Source organism: Fringilla coelebs (genome assembly GCF_963513975.1).
Source record: "Fringilla coelebs genome assembly, chromosome: 17".
Classification (NCBI taxonomy): Eukaryota; Metazoa; Chordata; class Aves; order Passeriformes; family Fringillidae; genus Fringilla; species Fringilla coelebs.
This window is the reverse complement of record NC_140043.1, coordinates 12,276,522-12,295,464: the sequence shown is the minus strand read 5'-3', so window position 1 is coordinate 12,295,464 and position 18,943 is coordinate 12,276,522. Positions and strand designations below refer to the sequence as shown.

Here is an 18,943-nt window from a genome sequence, read left to right as displayed (position 1 = left end):
GGCTGGGAACAAAAGGGATTGTGAAACCAGATCCCTGGAACTCCGGGCTCTGCCCAGACGCTGCCCTTGTTCTCCCGGAGGTCACAAATATCGTGTTTAATCCCTGGCACTCGCCGCCCGGCTGCCACGGCCGTGCCAGCGAGGATGGCATTACGGGGGGGATTTCAGTCGGCAATTTCAGGAGATTTCAGTGGGGAAGTGCGTAGGGAAAAGTGCCTGTGGAGGAGAAAACCTCCTGATCCGGGAATGACCATCTCGTCTGGACGGAACTGCAGCTCAGGGGAGGGATTTCAGGATGTGTTTTGAGGTCTGTGCGAGCAAAAAGGGCAGGAGAAAGAGCCGCGGGGGCAGAGCTGGGGCCAGGAGCAGCCCCGGGCACAGCCGGGGATGAGCGGGATCAATCTCGGCACGGACGCTCCCTCATCCTGCCAAGTTCAACTGGATCCATCGTCCAGCCGAGCCCAATTACCTTAATTTGTGGCATTAAGGAAAAATCCATAAGCATCAGGGAAGTGATGTGTGGTGGTTTCACAGGACTGGCCACGGAGCCACCGGCGCCGACCGGGCTCTGCCTGTCCCCATCCCCGGCTCCGTGTCCGTGCCGGGGCACGGCACAGCAGGAAACCCTGGAGCTGTGGAGGTCTCCCGGAGTGTTTTCTTTTCAGGAACAACCATTTTTGCCCACCCAGCCTGAAAGAACCCAGAGCTGTGTCTCTCCCTGGGGTTGGCCGGGTTGTGGTTGGGGTGAGATGGTGGCTGGGGGCTCTGAAGGGTCGGGGTGCAGAGGGTGGCACAGAAATCCGGGATGGGCGTGGGGTGCTGATGGCTGCCAGGGTTTCTGCTGTCCTTTGTAAGATGCTGCATCTGCTCCACTGCTCACTTCTTGCTGTCAGCTGAAATCCTCTGTGCTGCACAGGCCAGATCCTGCTCTCCCCTGAGGACCCTGGTCCAGCCTGCAGATGGAAGCGCCTCCAGGCACACCATATCCTTCTCCTCCTCTGGATATTGGGGGGCTTGTTGGCCCCCAGGAAAACCTGAGAGCTTTAAATATGTCTGTATGCACCAACCTGCCTCTGGAGCCCTGTAGTGAACAAAAGAGCTGTGGGAAGTGGCTGCAGCCTGTGAATGGATGTCAAGGAATAACACACGGATCCGTGCCACGGCAGAATCAAGCATCGTCCCTTCTTATCTGCAAAAGAGCCTGTGTTTTACATGAAAAAGCCTTTCTAATTAATAGGCCAGCCCCTCTTGAGCTCGATAAAAAATGGAGTCAAAAGGATTTGATTAACCCCTGCTCTGTGCCGGGCGCGTGCTCTGCCTGAGCGAGGCTCAGCCCCGGCCCCAGCCCAGGCCTGCCCGGGGCTGATAACGGCGCCGTGTCCCGGGGATGCGGCAGCACCCCGCTACCCCCGAGCCTGAGCACCCTCTGAACCGTTCTGGGGGTGCCCAGCCCCTGGCACAGCCCCCTCAGAGAGCCAGGATGCTCCAGAGCCAGCTCACTCCGCAGCGGTTCCCTGTGAATATCCTCTGCTCCAGCCGCTGTTTTTTTTCTGTGCTCAGACGCATTTGACTAAACTAATACATATGTATACACCCCGGGACGTTCCCATCCAAACCAATGTAAATTACCTCTGACCAATACATTTTCCCAGGAAATCAATGCATTTTAACACTGGATAATATTTATGAAATTGAATTCTTTTTTATTGAAGCTAATGCAATTCCCTTCTGTTTTATGCATTTTTATTAAACTAATGCATTTTAAATTAAACTGTTGTATATTAACTACAATGGCTGTGGGTACTTACAGTAAAGTAATATATGTTTGCTGAAATCAATACATATTCCAAACCTGGGAATTTCCAGTTAACAAGGCTATATCAAATATAACAAATGCATGTACCCGCTTAATTTGATGCTTATGTACAACTGGCTGCTATATTTGTTTATTGGTAATGATTATTTTAAAGGGGGAAAGCATGTTAAAGGTAGAAGGATAGATTCCTTCTGGGAGCTGCAGCTGGAAGCTGCCAGAGGTGGTCACCCCATCCCTGATGCTCGAATTGGGGAGTGTGGGGGTGACCCACGGGCCCTGGTGCTGGATGAAATTCATCTCCTCTGCCACAGCTGGTTTCTGTGCCCTCCATCACACCCCTGCAGCTCAGTTCCCTTTGTGTGAAGTTTTGGGGACGTCCTTCCTTTGCCCACCACATTCCCCCGCAGCTCCTTTCTGGCAGCATCCTCGGGAGCTTTCAGAGGGTTTTACCCCTCTCCCCTCGGTGTTCAGAAGATTTCCACGTGCGGCAGCTTATTCCGGGCAGATTTGATGCCACAGCTTTGCCTGACATCTCCGTTTTCCCTTGGAAAGTTGCAGCGCCGTGGTTATGGCCGGGAGGGTTTGCCCAGCTCAGGAATTTGGGCAGGAGCCGCCACCTGCCTGACAGAGCCGGGGAGTGGCTGGCCCGAGGATGGGGACGAGGACAGACAATTCCTGAGCTCTGGCCTGTCCCGGGGCTGTGTCCCGGCCCGAGAACAGGATGCAGCCCCGGGGGGAGGTGGCCGTCCCGGCTCCCGAGCCGCAGCATTGCCAGGAAAGCCATAAATAGCAGCGCTATCCGCCGTGAGCGCGCCAACGGCGCCGGGGCTGAGATAATTTGGGAGAAGCAATAAAAGAGGAAAATTAATTAAAGAGCACGTGCTAATTGTAGGGGAAATGTGCGTGCAATAAGTAGCCGAGGCAGAAAGGCGGCCGGTGGAGGAGCCGGGGCACCTTCCCCGCTCCTCCGGGGGCGCCCGGGGGGCAGCGAGGGCTGAGGCCGGGCACAGCTCAGCGAGGTCCCGCGGGCACCGCGGGGAGCCAAGGGGCCCTGTCACCCCCCGAGGTGCCTCACCCTGCACTCCTGTGCCCCCCCTGTCCCTTTGCGTCCCCTCACCGTCACCGGTCCTGTCCCCCCGCGTCCCCCCGGGTCCCCGACCCGGCCGGCGGGGACGCGCTGCAGCTCTCGCGGTGGCCGCCAGGTGGCGACGTTGTAGCGGGCGCTGTGCGGGCGCTGCCCGGTCCCGGCGGGAGGGAGCGAGGAGAGGGATTGGGAAAGGGATTGGGAAAGGGATTGGGGAAAAAAAGATTGGGAAAGGGATTGGGGAAAAAAGGATTGGGGAAAAGGACTGGGAAAGGGATTGGGAAAATAATGGGGAAAGGGACTGGGAAAGGGATGGGGGAAAGGGATGGGAAAGGGATGGGAAAAGGGATTGGGGGAAAAGGGATTGGGAAAGGGATGGGAAAAGGGATTGGGGAAAAAGGATTGGGGGAAAGGACTGGGAAAGGGATTGGGAAGGGGACTGGGAGAGAGATTGGGAGAGGGATTGGGGAAAGGGATGGGGGAAGAGGGCAGGGAGAGCATCAGGAGGGAAAGAAGCAGAGAGGAGAGGAGCAAAGGGAGAGGGAAGAAGGGCTGCAGGGAGAGGCGCCATGGCCATGAAACTCCAGCACCTGTGGTAATGACCTTCTGCGCTGTTACAGAACCAGGGAATGGTTTGGGTGGGGAGGGACCTCACTTGTACCTTAGTGCTGTGGAGAACCCTGCCTCCCTGAGCTGGCAGAGGCCAGGCAGAGCCCTGGGATGGCCCTGGCTTTTCCCACTGGAGAAGACAAAACCGCAGCAATGGGGGCACAGGGAGGGCAGCACGACCTCTGCCAGAGCTTTGGGGACCCCAGGACCAAACCTGCTGGGTACAGCTGGGAGGGGCTGCACAGGGTGGGCACAGAGCTCTGCAGCAGCTGCAGGGGTGTCCAGAAGGGATGTGCTCAGGGCTGCAGCTGGGCCTGAGCTCCTGGAGAACCCCAGGGCCTCACACATCCCTGCTTTTCCAATGGCACTGCTGCCCCAGGTGAGGCTCCTGGAGTCCCTCTGCCCATCCTTGGGACAAGGTGACCGAGCAAGCTCCCAGTCAGCACTGGTCACCACCAGCACTGGTCACCACCAGCAGCTCTCTCTGCCAGCATCGCCCCTCGGCTGCCTCATGGGGCCAGCTCACTGCACAAAGGAGTTACGTGGATCACAGACAAGGCAGCAAGGCAGGAATAAATTAATGCCTGGAATGGGAGTGTGCTGAAATCCTTTTTTTCCTCCTTTTTCTTTTCTTTTTTTTTTTTTTTTTTTTTGTTAAAGTACACAGAAAAGCCCCTTCCGTATTTTAATTAAAAGCCTTTCAGGAGAGGAGGCAAGGGGCTGCCATTTACAACGGGCTATTGTCAGGCACACAAAGCAAACGGGGCTGCAGACAAACTGATTTATTAACCTGTGCCTCACAGCCCTCCCCGGGGGGGCTGAGCCCTCTGTGGAAGGGGGTGGCAGCACTGGGGTCCCCCTGCTGTCCCCAGGGTGCTCCAGGGCCGTGGGGCAGCACCCCAGGGGACACAGGGGACACGGCTGCTTTGTGCCACCCCGCAGCTCTCCGTCCCTCCAGGTGGCACAGGGTGCAGTCTGTCTCCTCTTCCTCACTGCTCCCATTGATTTATTAATGATTTGGCCAAACAGAAACATTCCTCCAAAGCCCACAATTTAATTTGCTCACCAAAGATGCCGAGTTAGTTTCATTCCTGATTTATGAGCAAGCTCCTGCGTTCCCTGGGCAGCAGAGCAGGGCAGTGATTTATGGGGGCGAGATCAGCTTGGTGGGTGCAAGGAGAAGGTCTGGGACCTGTCCTGGTGGGCTCCAATAGCAGATCCCAGGAGCTCCAGGACCATGGACAGACTGGGCAATCCCTCTTGCTGGCATGGGGAGGAACCAGCTCATCCCACCTGGGCTCACTGACCCATGGATGAGCAAACCTCCCCGTGGCCCTTGGGGAGGTATGGAAATGAATTCCCACCGGGGATCTCCCCTTGCAGGGCCTCTGCTCCCACCCCCAGCTAATTACAGCCTCATTAAGCCTCGGGTGAAGCAGCTTCCTGGCACCACCAGCAGCCCCAATCTCATTACAAATCTCGATGACTCCTAGCAGTTTCCACTCCCTGATTTTTATGATTTGGGGGATAAGGGGATCTATTTATAGCACAAAGTTGGAGGCTTTGACCTGCGTGCCCCCAAGCAGGAGCAGCACCTGGGCACTCGTGTTTGGGGTCTCAGAGCATCTGTGGAATTTGCTGTTGATGCCACCAGGGTTGGGATTTCAGCTCTCTCAGCATTTTCATCTGGGGTTCCCCAGTTCCAGGCAAGGCGCTTGCTGCAGGAGCATAAGAAGGATTTGCCCCTTTTCCAGCCAGCTCTGAAGGTGGGGAAGATGCTGGTGCAGGGCTCACAGGAGCATCCAGGCTCTCTCTCCTACAAACTGCCTCGACTCCTGCAAATCTTTCTTTGAACTTTGATTTTTCTGTTCACTTGTTCTTCTGCCTGAGGCGTTTTGCGATTGTGGGATTGTGAGCGGCTCTGAGTTTCTCTGAGAGGAAGAGATGAGAAGAAGAAGATCATTTCCTGGCTGCTTGTGCTCCACTGTGGGGCCAAGGTCACTTTGTGTGTCTGCCTCGCCCTTTTGGACAATTCTCCTGGCCCAGGAGCACACCTGTCCCTGTGAGAACTGGAAGCCCCTGCAGGGCAGGGTGCAGTTTGAAAAGTGTCCTTTTTCTTCAGTGTCTTCTGAACTCAAACTTTGCTTGTTGGTGGAATCCCAAGAGCCCTGCAAAACGCAGCATGGTGATACCTGGGCAGTGAGGGGCAGCTTCCTCCCCAGCTTTGTGCAGAGAGAGGCTCCAGCAGTGCAGGATTTGCTGCAGCAAGGAGACTTTTAGGAGCAGTGAAGGATCACAAGTGACCACTGCAGGAGCACTGGTGGGTTTGCTGCTGCCCATCTCCCTCCAGCCCTTCTGGGAGCACAGGGATCCCTCATCCTCCTCAGCCCAGAGGAGACATTGCTGCATGTTTGGTTTTAAAATACAAGTCTATCAAATAAGACAGTATAAAGTCACAAAATCTCAGAAGATTTATTAGACAATGTGGAGAAAAGACAGATTTACACGGCTTGATACAAACAAAACACAACTCCAGCTCCAGAGCCGTGAAAAGCAGCCTGGTCATTTAGTCCAGCTGACTTTGGGGATGTCGTAGTGCTCAGTCAGAGTATCCAAGTGCCTGTTGAACTCCTCCACTCGCTGCTTGTGGGTTTTTGATGCTTTCTTCAGGATCCGCTCCATTTGCCGCTTCTCCTGCATCTTCTCAAAGGCCGCCCATGCCGGGGTCCGCTTGTCCAGCCCGTGCTTCTTCTCCTCCCCCTCCTCCTGCTGCTTCTTGCTGCTCACGATCTGCTCCAGGATCTGGGCCTTGTCTTTCGCCTTCTTCTTCTTCCTCTTGCCGGCCCCCAGCGCTGCCCTTCAGCCACAGCGGAGCGCGCTGCACCACCTCGTAACCTGCCATGGACCAGCAGAGAGCCCTGCACACACAGAGCCCTGCAGCTGGGGCTGCACCCTTCCCCCCGCAGCGGGAAATAACCCCCTCCCTCCGGGGATCCCTCCGGGATCGCTCCGGGGATGCTCTGTCCGGAAATCCTCTGTCGGGAATGGTCCGCCCTGCGCAAGGCGGGCTGCTGATCCCACCCTCCTGCCCTCGAGCCGATCAGAAAGCGATGAAGAAGTCGGAGGAAGCTGGAAGTCCCAAAAGCTACCGCAATTCACACGGGAATTACTGCGCGCTGCCTCTGAGCGTCGTGCGATGCGACCACGTGGGGGCCAGCTGTAAGAACCGTGTCTGGGCTGGCTGCTCGGGTCCAACCCGGCCAGCTGCGGACCCCAGCCCGCACGATCTCACACGGACCAAGGCAAAAGAGCAGAACTCTCTTCTCCACGCGGGGAACGAGCTCCCACGTTTTATTCCAAGGTGGGAAAGCGCGCGTCGGCTCATGGCGGGAAACTTTTAACCCGGGGGAATGGGGGGCGGAGCTAGAGGAGCGCAGCCAATGGGATAGCAGCGAGGAGGGGCGAGGGGCGGGGCCACCCAGGGAGAGACCACCACGGTGACACTTGGGGGGGGGGGAAGGGAAGACCATGTGGTGATAGGGTACAAATCATGTGAACAGCGCAAATTACCGAGCGCCCAGCGCAAACAGCTAATTAACTATTTATTGCAATACAACAGAGGGGCAGCTCCGTCCTTCTCTGCTCAAAACTGAGCCGTGGCCACGGGGGTTGCGGTCCCTCCGGCACAAACATGGTACAGCTCTGCTGGGAGGCTTCCCCTGGGAATTAGGAATTAATAATTCTCCAAGCCCTTTGGATATTGGTGTGGCCAGTACAACAGGCTGTGGGGCAAGGCGGTGTAGAAAATGTAAAAGTAATTTCGTTTTTTAGGGTTTTTTTTTTTTTTTTTTTTTTTGGTGGAGAAGCAGAGAGGGAATTTCTGGGACCGGTGTTGTTAGTGCTCAGACGCTCTTGAGTGGGCTCTGTTCCTCTGCTGAAGTTGGTTGGATTCTTCAGAGCCATTGAGAAATTTAAAAATACAGCCCCCTAAACCAACCTGAAATCGGGGTATTTGTGAATTTGGGGGTTTCTGGCTGTGGAACGCTGGGAGCGTGTTTGCTGTAGCCATTCCCAGCAGGTCAAAGGTGCGGGAATGGTCAGATTAGGCGGAAAAAACCCAAACCTGGAAAAGTTTAACCGGCGGCTTCCGGCTGGCTGTTTTTCCAGCTAAAAACCTTAATTTGACCGGGAAAAAAAAAAATCCATCGCCCGGGGCGGGGGGTGACCCCGCGCCCCTTCCCGAGACTGAGACCCTCGGGGGGATGTCCAGGATCCGCGGGGGCGATGCTCGGGGTGGCCCCGGGGGGGAACAGGGTTGGTCCGGGAGGGCGCCCCATCCCCGCTCCCCGCGGGGCCGCCCCGGTGGCGGCGGGCGGGCAGGCGGGCGGCCGCGGCTCCCTCCGCTCCCTCCGCGCCCCTCCGCGCCACCGGGCTCCCCCAAGATGGCCGCCGACGTGGGATCGATGTGTCGATACCGGACACGGTTTGATGCCCGCCGGCTCCAGGTCGGTGGCGGCGGCGGGCGCGGGGCTGGCGGCGGGCGGGAGGGGAGGGATGGGGGCGGCCGCCCGGATCACTCCCCCCCGCTCTCCCCGTCCCTCCCTCCCTCCCTCTCCCCCCGCGCCCGCCCCCCTCCCTCCGCCCGCCCTTCCCCATCGATAGGTATCAGAAATTGATCCCCGCCGCCGCCGCCGCTCTTTGTTCGGCGCCGCCCGCCCGGGAGCCTGGAGCAGAGCATGGAGCAGCGCTAGCGGCGATGGAGCCGCGATGGAGCCCCCGCCCCGCCGCCCCCGAGGTGACAGCAGGGCCGGGGGGCGGCCGCCGCTCCGCCCCGGCGGGAGGGAGGGAGGAAGAGGAGGGAGGGAAGTTGCGCGGGATGAAGTTGCGGGGAGCGCGGCCCCCCGCGCCGCCCCGCCAAGTTTCTGGCGGTGCCCGCCCGCCGAGCGGAGCCGCAGGTGCCCGCGGGCTGCCGAGTGTCCCCGGCGCCGCCCGCAGCGGGGGCGGCTCGGTCCCCGCGTCCCCCGGCGCGCTCGGGGCGGGCAGAGCCGCGCGGGTGCGGTGATGGATGCGGGGATGGCGGAGCGGGGCTGCCCGGAGCCCCGCCGCCCTCCCATTGTTATCCAGGGCCGGTGTGCGGGGCCGGTGCGGGGGCTCGGCCAGCCCTGAGCGCCGGGAAGGCGGTCGGTACCAGGCGGTGCTGCTCGGACCGGGGATGGATGCGGCAGGGGGGCGGCAGCTCCTTTGTGGCTCCGGGCAGGTCACGGCCGCCGTATCCCACCGTGGTACCCTCGGTCTGTGAAATTCCCGGTAAGTCCTTTGTTACCGTGCGCGGGGGAAGGTTGCCAGGGGCTGCTGACAGTTTGTGACCTTAAATACGCACCTTAAATAGGAGGTGGGTAATTAACACAATGGCTCTCCCAACATAATGGGATGAAACCCAACCTGGAGCCGCTACAACAACCGAAACGCGCATTTCCATGGATATTAAATGCGTTTATCCCCGTAGGATATTCCAGAGTTTAAAATGCAGCGTGCTTCGGAGGGGAGTAAACAAATTGAAATGCGATTTATGGGGCCCCGGTAGTGGATCAACAGTTCCAGCATTTAATGCATTTTGGCTTTTAAGCAGATTACGTGCTGCATCTGCGCTGCGCGACCCGAAAAGTACCGCAGGTACCGCGGCCGGTGGGTTTGCCATGACTGCTCAGTTCTGGCATTGTGGCCGGGAAGGGATTACGGCTCTAAGCGCTTCGGATACAAAAGCCTTCCCCGCTAAATCGCGCTAATGACTTTTCCTGGGTGCGCGCAGAACCTTTATTTAAGGATAAATATTGGCAGCTACTTTGCCGTGGGTCTGTCGGGGGCGAACTTTGCCGGAGGGAGAGGTGGGCTGGGAGGTGGCGGCTCTCTTTCCTTCCTCCCTCCCTTCCTTCCTCCCTTCCTTCCTTCCTTCCCCGCCGTTCCGCCTGGCCGGTGCCTGTGGCTGGGTGCGGAGCTGGAGGGAGCGCTGGGGATTGACTTCTGTCCAGGCAGCAGTTCTGCCGCCTCGCCGGGATCGCGTTGGGAAAGGTGACCTTGTGCCAGCTTGGCCTAATGCCCTCCATTAAGAAAATAAAAATAAAAAAAAAGAAGAAAACAAGAGGGAGAAGCTAAAAAAAAAAAAAAAAAAAAGGAAGGCAAGCAATCAATTTATAATTCTTCCAAGACCTTTTTCCTTTTTTTTTTTTTTTCCTTTTTAATGGATGTGTCTGAGCAGCTCCGGTGGCCTGGGGCTGGCCGGGAATGGCAGAGTTTGAGCCGCCCTGATGAATGGTGGGCATATGGAAAACACAGGGATAATGTGCCACTCGGCAGCGCTGGGATCGAAACGGCGCTGAGCCCTTTTACGGCAGAGAGGCGCGGAAATGAGAAGAGATAAAATTCTATCAGAGATAATGCCAGACGTATTTCACCGGGTTATGAGATTGGTTTATTGTGTACATTACTAATGCAGTATTTTTTTACAGCTTTCTTGTGTGCGAGAGGCAGAGCGGGATTCGTACCTTCGTGGGGTTTTTGGGGTTTAATTTGCTTGGGGTTTATTGCGTTCCCGTTGTGGATTTATGGGATGCTCCTTGCGCTGGATGCTGCTCTAATCCAACCCGTTCCGCCTTAAAACGGCGAAAAAATGGGCGAGAGTTTTGAGCTGCTGATTTGGGGTAATAAATACAACGGGCGAGCCAGAGCGATTAGAGCCATCTTTTATAAATGTCTTCACATCTCATTATGCAGATGAGCTCTGGCTACACGGGCTCCGAGCCTTTGGTTCTCGTCAAATAAAATGTTCTTGGGTTTATTTCCCGGAATGCAAATGCTCTCTCCGCGTGCTGGAGTTGGGCAGAAACTTCAGCGGCTCTGCCGGGTGGTGGAGAGCCAGGAGCCTCGGAGCCTGCTCTGGTTGATGAAATGTTTTTGCTGTTTAAAGTTTAGGGGAGGAAAAAAAAGAAAAAAACCAAACCAAAAAAACCCCACAACTGTGGATGTGATTAAAATATTATAACCTTGTGATATTCTGAAGTGCATAAATTTTACATATCAGCTACAGAGGGAGTTTAGACATCCATTAAATGATATGACAGCTTGACTTATCTAAATGTGCATCATTTAACAATGTGTCAAAATTCTGCTTTATATAGACGACAGCAGTAAATAAGCTATCAGTCCTCTTGGCTGGAGCTTAATTCCTGGAGCTTGGACTAATAAACTTAGCTGCATTCCTGTGGAGCAGCAGGAGAAACCTGGGGGGAGGCTGAGGTGCTTCTGGGGCTGTGAACGGGGGAGCTTCACCTCTGTGAATGCCCCTGGTGCTCTGGGTTTTTAGGGCTCTTATGGAGAGACAGGTGGGACATTCCAGTTTGGTCCCCCCAACACCTTCCATCCCCATCCCTGCTGGAGGGTGGGATGCTGGCTGTGCCCAAGGGAAAACGTGGGGAGCCCAGGGAGGCTCTGGGTGCCCCCATCTCAGAGCGATTTTTGTCTTTCCGAGCTGGAATCCCCGGTTTGCGGAAGTGCAGCTTGTGCCCGGGGGCTGGCTGAGAAGCCTTGCGAGGCTGGGGATGCAGCTTGTGCTTTCCAGTGGCTCCAGCTGCTCCTGGTGCAGCGGGGCGTGGGGAGCACTGGCTGTGGAATCATCTGGTTCCAACAATTAATCTGAATTTGGGCGCCGCCGGAGCCGGGGCCTCGGCAGATGTCTGTCTCATGCTCGGCTTGGCCGCTGTCTGATGGCCGTGTGCTCCTCCTGGGAGCTCCCCTTGACCAGAACTCCTCAGGTGGGTTCTCCTGCAGGGCTGTGCCCTGTTGGTGGGGACACAAGTGACGCCTCTGTCCTTTACCCAGGAGCTCTGTGTCCTTAGGGATGGGGGGCTGGAAATGCAGCTGCCCCCAGGGAGGTCCGGCTGAACTGGGCGCTGAAATGCAGCAGATGCTCCAGCATCAACGAGTTCAAACCTTGGTCGTGGGAGGGCTCAGTGTCCTGGAATGTCACTGTCATTGTCCACCTCGTGGTGTCCCCTTCCTCAGCTCTCTCCTTGGGACACCCTGAGGTGTGACAATCCATCCCAACCCCCAAACCCTTCATTAATAACTGATATTTCTACTATTTCCAGTTTATATGTGAGGAGAGGGGAGAGGTGGGCTGTGCTTCTGGTCCCACCTGCTCTGGGGTCGGTACTGAGCATCGCTGGAAAGTCAGACTGAAGTTCCTGAAGTGAAATCTGATTTTTTTTTTTTCCTTTAATTTTTTTTTTTCTGGCTGAATAATTGAGATGCTGCCAGACAAGAAGAGCTGCAGAAAATGAGAGTTTATCTTTAGCACCACAGTTCTCACTTTAGAAACTGGTGACCCCAATTCCAGCCTGGAGAGTGACTTCTTCCCTAATTAATAAATCCATTAATTAATTGTGTGCGTGCTGCAGCCCATTAGAGATGTACATGCTGGCCTCCTGATCCAGTTTAGTGGATTGTCTCCGTGGCCTTGGAAGCAGGGGGGGAAAAAAGGGATTGTGACCACGAGGCAGCTAGGGGACAGGGATGGAAATATAATTTGATTTTTGTGGGGCTGCAGGGATGAGCCCAAGCCCTGCCAGCTCCTGGTGGGTGTTCCAGCTCGGAGTGGAGCGCTCAGGGCTGCTGTGCCCCCTGGAATGGGGGTCAGCAGTGAGGGCTGGGGGTCGTGGGGTGCCTCTGGCGTGGGTGCCCTGCGGGATGGGGAGCAGAGAGCCACCCCCAGGGCTGGGCAGGGCTCCTGGCCACGGCTGGAGAGGAATGCTAAAGCCTTGGGTGATCTGAATTGTTATTTATGCCCAGCTTAGGAAGCAGTGCACTCCCAGCCTGCCAGTCCTTCAGGAGGCACTTGCTGAACTCGAAATCCTCAGCAGAGCCAGTGGAGCTCGCGGTGCCTCTCCCTCCCTGTGCTGGCACGGGAGCTGCTCCCCCTCAGTTAATTTTTCTTGCTGTCTGCAGAGACCTGGAATGAAAATAGAGGCAAATTGTTGTGTGTGCTGGTCCCAGGGCTCCTCTTTTCTCTGCTGAATGGGAAGCTGGCTGTTGGCAAAAGAATCATCATCTCTAGATGCAGGAGGCTTTGCTTGCCTGTGGGTTTTAGGGGCTCCAGGGGCCCCTCTGCTCCCCCATTTCCCACTCCTGGTTTTGCTGGCTGGAGAAAATCGTTCTATTTTGGTTCCCAGAGGTGACTGCCTGTCCCAGGGGACAGCAGTGGTGCTTCTCCCCTCCTCCCTTGAGTGCTGGTGTAATCATGGTGCTGCATCCCTGGCTGCAGGAATTCCCACATCCCAAATTTCAGGGAATTATCCTGGGAGCTGCCAACAAAACACAGCAAATTGAAATTACAGGGCCATTGTTTGCGGGGGGGGGGAAGGTGAGCAGCAGCATCCAGCTCCTCAGCATGCCTTGAAATGGGTTTTATTTAGGATCTGCAAGCCATGGGTGTGTGCTCCCTCGAGACAGACCCCAGAGTGTTGTAGCACATTCCCTCTGGGATTGGAAAAGGCACATTAGAGACATCCATTCCCCCCCAAATGCCTGGGTGAAGTTTCTCAGAACATTTTGTACCATCCTGCTCCTATTACCGAAAGATGTAATTCCCCAACTTGGGAGATAATAAGCAGGTATTGACTTCTGCTGGGGTCATTATCAAGATTTATTCAGTCAATATGGCTCCTTGGGTCAATAAATCTTGAGGTTGATAAAGGAGGAATATATACTTGCAGACTTTATTAAAAAGTTTTCCCGTTTTGTAACACTTTTTCCTCTGTGTTGCAACAGGATCTGTGACTGAGTTTTCTTTAATTACCTTTTTTCTTATTTTTCTGTGGTGCGCATTTTCCTGCAGCTTTTGGTCTGTTTTTCCAAGACAGCACAATTTGGGAAGCAGGATTTGGCCCTGTGCTGGCTCTGGTTTGCTGGAGATCCCTTTTGTGCTGCGATTCCCCCTCTCCTGGCTTTGCTCTGGTGCCGGGCGAGGATTTGGGGGAATGGGGGCAAAATTCAATATTCCCAACATTGGTGGCTTTTTTAAGCTGAGTTCCCTGGTTGCACCAACACCTCTTCCCAAACTACATTTGGTGCCTTTTAATCTTTCACATGCCCTTGCTGTTTAATTATTTTTTCACCAACTTTGCTGCAGCACTAAGTGATCTCCCCAAAGATGCCCCAGCACCCCAAGCATCGGCTTTGCTGCGGTTTAAACCAGCGTGGGGCCGATTTAATATTTAACTCTCGGCGTGTGCCTGTGCCAGCCAGTCCTCCTGCAACACAGATTCCCAAAAAAGTAAATAACCACTCTGAACCCCGGGTAAATATTCCTCTGGTGGGAGCTGAGCCGTGCGTCAGCCGCTCCGAGCGCGCCGCCGTTGCCTTTGGTAACGCTCCCGTGGTTTTACACCAAAGTCAGGACCTCGAGCATCCTTTGTTTTCCTCCGTCAGGATAACATAATAAAGTATTACCTGGCGCTGGCAGCAGGGCTTGTAATGTGTGCTGTAAGCACGGAGCAGAGCCGGGGTGTTATTGCTCAGCCTGGCTGCAGAGGACATTTATTCCTTATTAATCACGCTGACGGGGAGAGCTGCCTCCGTCTGCGGCTCTGAGAGTGCTGCACAAACATCGCTGCATCCCTGGGAGCTGGGCCATTATTGCCCCTCTTGTCCCCTCGGTTTCTTGGCTGTGGGGGGCACAGTTTGGGCTAAAAGCCTCCGTGATGCCCAGCAGGGTGGCTGGGATGGGGTGAGTGGAGGATGGTGGTGACCCCCGTGCTGTAGCTGCCTCTCAGGATGGTGGGGCTAAGCTCCATCCAGGGGAGGGTTAGGCTGGATATCAGGGAAAGGTTTAGCTCCCGGAGTGTGCTGGGCACTGCCCAGGCTCCCCAAGGAATGGGCACAGCCCCGAGGCTGCCAGAGCTCCAGGAGTGTTTATACAACACTCCCAGGATGGAATTGTTGGGGTGTCTGTGCAGGACCAGAGGTTGGTTTGTCGATGATCCTTTTGGGTCCCTAACAACTCAGGACACCCCATGATTGTGAGTCTGTTGGGGTCTCTGCCCTGAGCAGCTGCTGTGCTGGGATGGGATGGCATGGGATGGGATGGATGCTGTGGGATGGGATGGGATGCAGTGGGATGGGATGCAGTGGGATGCTGTGGGATGGGATAGGATGCTGTAGGATGCTCTGGCCGCTCCGCTCCGGTTCCCTTCCTCTGGCACCAACACTGGGCTGTGCTCTGTTGATGCCAGCCCATCCCAGCTCCTCCCAGCCCCGTTCCTGGCAGAGCTGAGGGCTGGAGGGTGCCTGGCCCGGCAGGGCAGTGCCCTGGGCACGGCTCCAGCTCCAGTCCGGGCACCCCGGGCCAGCGGCTCCGCTCGGCACACGCCGCCACTCAGCGTCTCCTGCCCCCGCGCTTTCCTCTCGAATAAAAGCAGCTAATTAACATTATTCTTTAATTATTGCCTTTATCAACAAGGGGTCTGGTTTATACCAGCAGGATAGTCGCTTTCCTTTCCACTACCCAAGCGAATGCTTCAATTCCTGTTGCTTTTGAAATGAATTTGATGTCATCTGCCCATTGTCACTTAATGGGGACACTTGGGTAATGATTGTGCGCTCCAGCCCTGTTAGCAGCACTGCGAGCGTGTAATTTAGCCCCTTAGGCAACGGTACTTTTGAAATCTCTGGATAGTTTTGAACTCTCTGTTCTTAATTAAATATGCAATTTTTCACGGTAACCAGGTTAATTCTTTTGTGTTGTGTTGTAATACTGTTAGGAATTTTCATAGTTCTTATTAAACATTATTCAGGCATTGTGAATTCCATAATTAAAAAAAATGAAAAGAACAAAGCTTGATTCACTTCTTTCTTTTCCCTGGTTAATTTATCAAATGAATTTTGCAAATTTTTCTTTTTCTCCCCAGACAGCGTGCCAAGTGTTTTAAAGGGGAAGGATTTAATTGCTCTGTAGGGATTGGTTGGTTATGAAGGATTTGGCTGTTTGATTAGTAAACCCTATTGGGAATGGTTTAATGCTCCATGATCTTAAAAATTGTCTGATTGTGAGGCTCTCCAAGGATGTTTTCTCTCTTCCTCATGTACGGAAAAGGCTTTGCACAAGTGTGATTATGAGGTGGGGAGGAGGGAGCCGAGGTCGGAGCTGGGTGATCTGGGCTGCCCTGGCCAGGAGGAGGAGGAGGAGGAGGATGGTGAGGCAAACTAGCAGTTGTTCCCGTGTATCCCTGCAGATTGTGGGAATGGATCCCTGGCTGGGCCAGGATGGGGCTGCTCCGGGCTGGATCCATCACTCAGTTCCTCCTCCAAGGCTCGCTGCCTGTTTTATCTTGGAATAGAATGGAATTTGATGGAATAACTGGTTTATTAAGAGGCAAACCCCTGCTGTGCTCTCCGTGCCTGAATCGCTCTGGGATCCCTGGGTATCCCTGTAAGGATGTGGCTGGGGGATCCATGCAGGCTGGACATGCACAAGGAGGGATTTGTGTGGGGATGCAGCTGCCAGGGCTTTGATCCAGGCACCCCAAAGCAGGGGGATCCCACCTGCTCTGACTGTGCAGCCTGGGGCTGTCCAGCCTGGAGTCTTTATCCAGGCAGGCTTTTAAAAAGGATAAAACCACTCAGTTTCTCCTGGTTTTCTTGTCCCCTTTGGATCCAGAATTGATGGAGGTGCTGTCTGTGCACTGATATTTGGGCTGCAGGGGTGGGCTGTGGCTCCAGGAAGGGCACAGTGCTCCAAAATCCCTGCTGGGGAAGAGCCTGGGCTTCCCTTCCAGAGCATCCAGGAGCCTCCCTGTGGGCACTGCTCTGTGTTGTCTTAAAAGCCCTTTGGGATTTGATATAGAGAAAAAAAGGTCAATATTTGGTGTTTTTAGCAGTGTGGTGCCAGCTGGGCTCCCCCTGATGTCGTGGGGTGAAGGATGGTGGAGCCTCACCATTAAATATCAGAACAGCAGCGTGGTGCTGGCACCCAGTGGGATTTTGGGGGGAACAGGGGGGGCTTTGCCTCCTGCCTGGAGCATCCCCGGGAGGTGCCTCAGTCTGGGAGCTGCAGCCCAGCCAGGATCGATCGTGGCCAGTCTGAGGGGGCTCCCCTGGGGTTATTTGGGCTTTAAGGAGAGGTCAGAGAGTCATTACACTTATAAATGTATTACTGTTTAAGAGAAGAGCTGTCATTATCTTTGAACTTGGCTTATGTGGTGCCAATTTTTCCCCATTCTGATTCCAGCCAGGAGGATCAGCCAGGCTGGGGCAGCACATTGAGAGCTTGGGGGAGGAAATAAAGGATTCAGCAGTGCTGGGCAGGGGGGGTTTGCCTCAAAAAGCTTTAGAGTCTGTGCTTAAAACTGCTGCTTTCCCCCAAAACTTGGAGCAAGGTGTTAGTCTGAGGTTTGGGGAACCAAGGGATGCAGCTGGCAGCGATCCTGGGTTGGAATCTGTGTCAGAGCTGGGGTTTCTCTGCATCATCATCTTTTGGGTGTTTTTGGGGAGGAATGAGCCAGCAGCACGTGAGTGCCCTGGTGTGACCAGGTGGGAGTGTCACCAGGCCACCAAGAGAAATCCAAGGTGCCACCAAGCTGCAGCATCACCCCATGGCAATGCCCCCAACGCTGGGTTGAGCAGCGTGGGCAGGGATGCCAATGGGCATTAAAAATAAGGATTTAAATCAAAATAAATCCCAGTTGTTCCCCCAGTTCTCCTGTTCCTCGTGGCTGAGGGAGGCACTGAACGAGCAATGCTGGCTGGAGCAGGGACACAAACCATTGGCTCTGGTGGTGACACAGGCTTGGAGCAGAGACCAGCAGGACTGAGGAGTTCCACTCCCCACAGGGCTGTGCTGAAGCCAGAAAGTCACTTAAAAACAAAGAGAAAAAAATAAAAAAAAAGGCCAGACATTTGCAAGGCGAAGGGGAGCAGATGCCAGTAATGTATTCCCAGGCATGACACAGAGTGGCAGTGTGTCATGAACCGTGTCCCCAGGGACCCCTGGCTCTGTGATATTGGCTTTAACCCCCAGCAGCACCAGTAAATTCATCAGGCTTACGGGTATTGCTCTTGGACTGCTGAATAATTTACAGTTGCAGAGCCCAGCCAGGTTCAGGTCACCGGGGTTCATGGGTTAATAACAGGTTTGGTTTTTGTTGTCAGCATCTGCCTTGATAACATATGAAAGAATCCTATTCTGTTGATTAGATTTTGAAATGGATCAATTTTTAATCAGCAGAACATCTGACTCACTCAATAAGAGGAGCGTGGCGGAGACAGGACGAGGGGCTCGTTATTTACAGGATTGTTTGTTTTTACTAATACGCAAATCCTCGCTGGGGCTGGAGCCTCCTCCCCCCCTTCCCTGGCCCTGGCTCCCCCAAAATAAATCGCTGGGATTATCTGCAGCCTCGTGCCAGGTGTTTGATCCATCCACTGGCTGGGTGGGGAATCCATGCTGCTGCTGAAGCTTTGATTTAACTATCTTGTTATCGATGGAGAACATTTACTCAGCAGCAATTTCACATTTTGGGGGTGTTTTATTCAGGTTTTCCTGAGCATCCTGAGTGGAGCTCCCCTCCCTGAGGACTGCTGGGATGGGCTTGTGGGTGCTGGGAGAGCAGGGAGCAAACCCTGCTGGGATGCAGAAATATCCTGGTGGAATTCCTGCCTGTGAGCAAAGTTTTTGAGGGAATAACTTTTGGTTTCGTCCATTCAAAAGAGCTGGATCCCCATGGAAAGTTGAATACTGAGTGGGCAAAAGCTTTACTTATTTCTTTTCTAAATTATTTGGTTTTGATTCTTGGCCACAAAAAAATTTCCAAAGTCGATGCATTTTCATTGCAACTCGATAAACTGCACGTGTTTCTTTCTGTAAAGACATGCATGAAATAAATATTATTTTTTTAAATAATAAATTAGTGGGTTTTTAATTTAATCCACTGGATCAAAATTTTGGCTTGAAGCCAGTCAAGTAACAACCACCATCACAGGACTCCCAGAAAATCAAATTCAGGTTTTTTTTAATAACAGAGAAGGTAAAAGTCTCATAAATGTAATTTTGGGGAGAGTGTCAGCAGGGTACAATGGCTCTGTGGGGCTGGCTGGGGACTCTCTGTCACTGGCAGATATTGATATAGAAAATAACTTGTTGGGGTGATGATTTGCATGGGTTTGCCCTGCAATTTTGCTTTAAAACTCCTGCCTTCTGGCAGTCTCCTTAACCTAAATAAATATTCTCCCTTGGATAAATTAAGGTCATGGCTGGAGGTGAGGAATTACTCCTGGTATATTTTTTAGTTTCTTCATTTCTTTCTCAAAAGTATGGCTGCTTCTTTAAAAACTGGTGCATTTCTGAATTTATAGGTAGAGGTTTTGTTGGTACAATGAGGTGGTGA

General features: G+C 54.1%; 2 protein-coding genes across 2 annotated transcripts in view; one reads left to right on the top strand and one right to left on the bottom strand.

Moving 5' to 3' along the window:
- Positions 1-6,071: 6,071 nt before the first annotated feature.
- On the bottom strand, positions 6,072-6,411 carry LOC311160526 (protein FAM32A-like; the record flags this gene model as incomplete). Its single annotated transcript, XM_084217362.1, is given in 2 exon segments — positions 6,072-6,363; positions 6,365-6,411. Coding segments are annotated over 2 exon segments (339 nt in total).
- A 1,540-nt stretch (positions 6,412-7,951) lies between these two features.
- Positions 7,952-18,943, top strand: part of CUX2 (cut like homeobox 2) — a gene marked incomplete at its 5' end in the record, with an annotated part of 61,042 nt that continues 50,050 nt past the window's right edge. The window contains one exon of the mRNA XM_084217238.1: positions 7,952-8,014. Within this exon, the coding sequence (XP_084073364.1) occupies positions 7,952-8,014 (63 nt within the window). The remainder of the gene's footprint in view (positions 8,015-18,943) is intronic.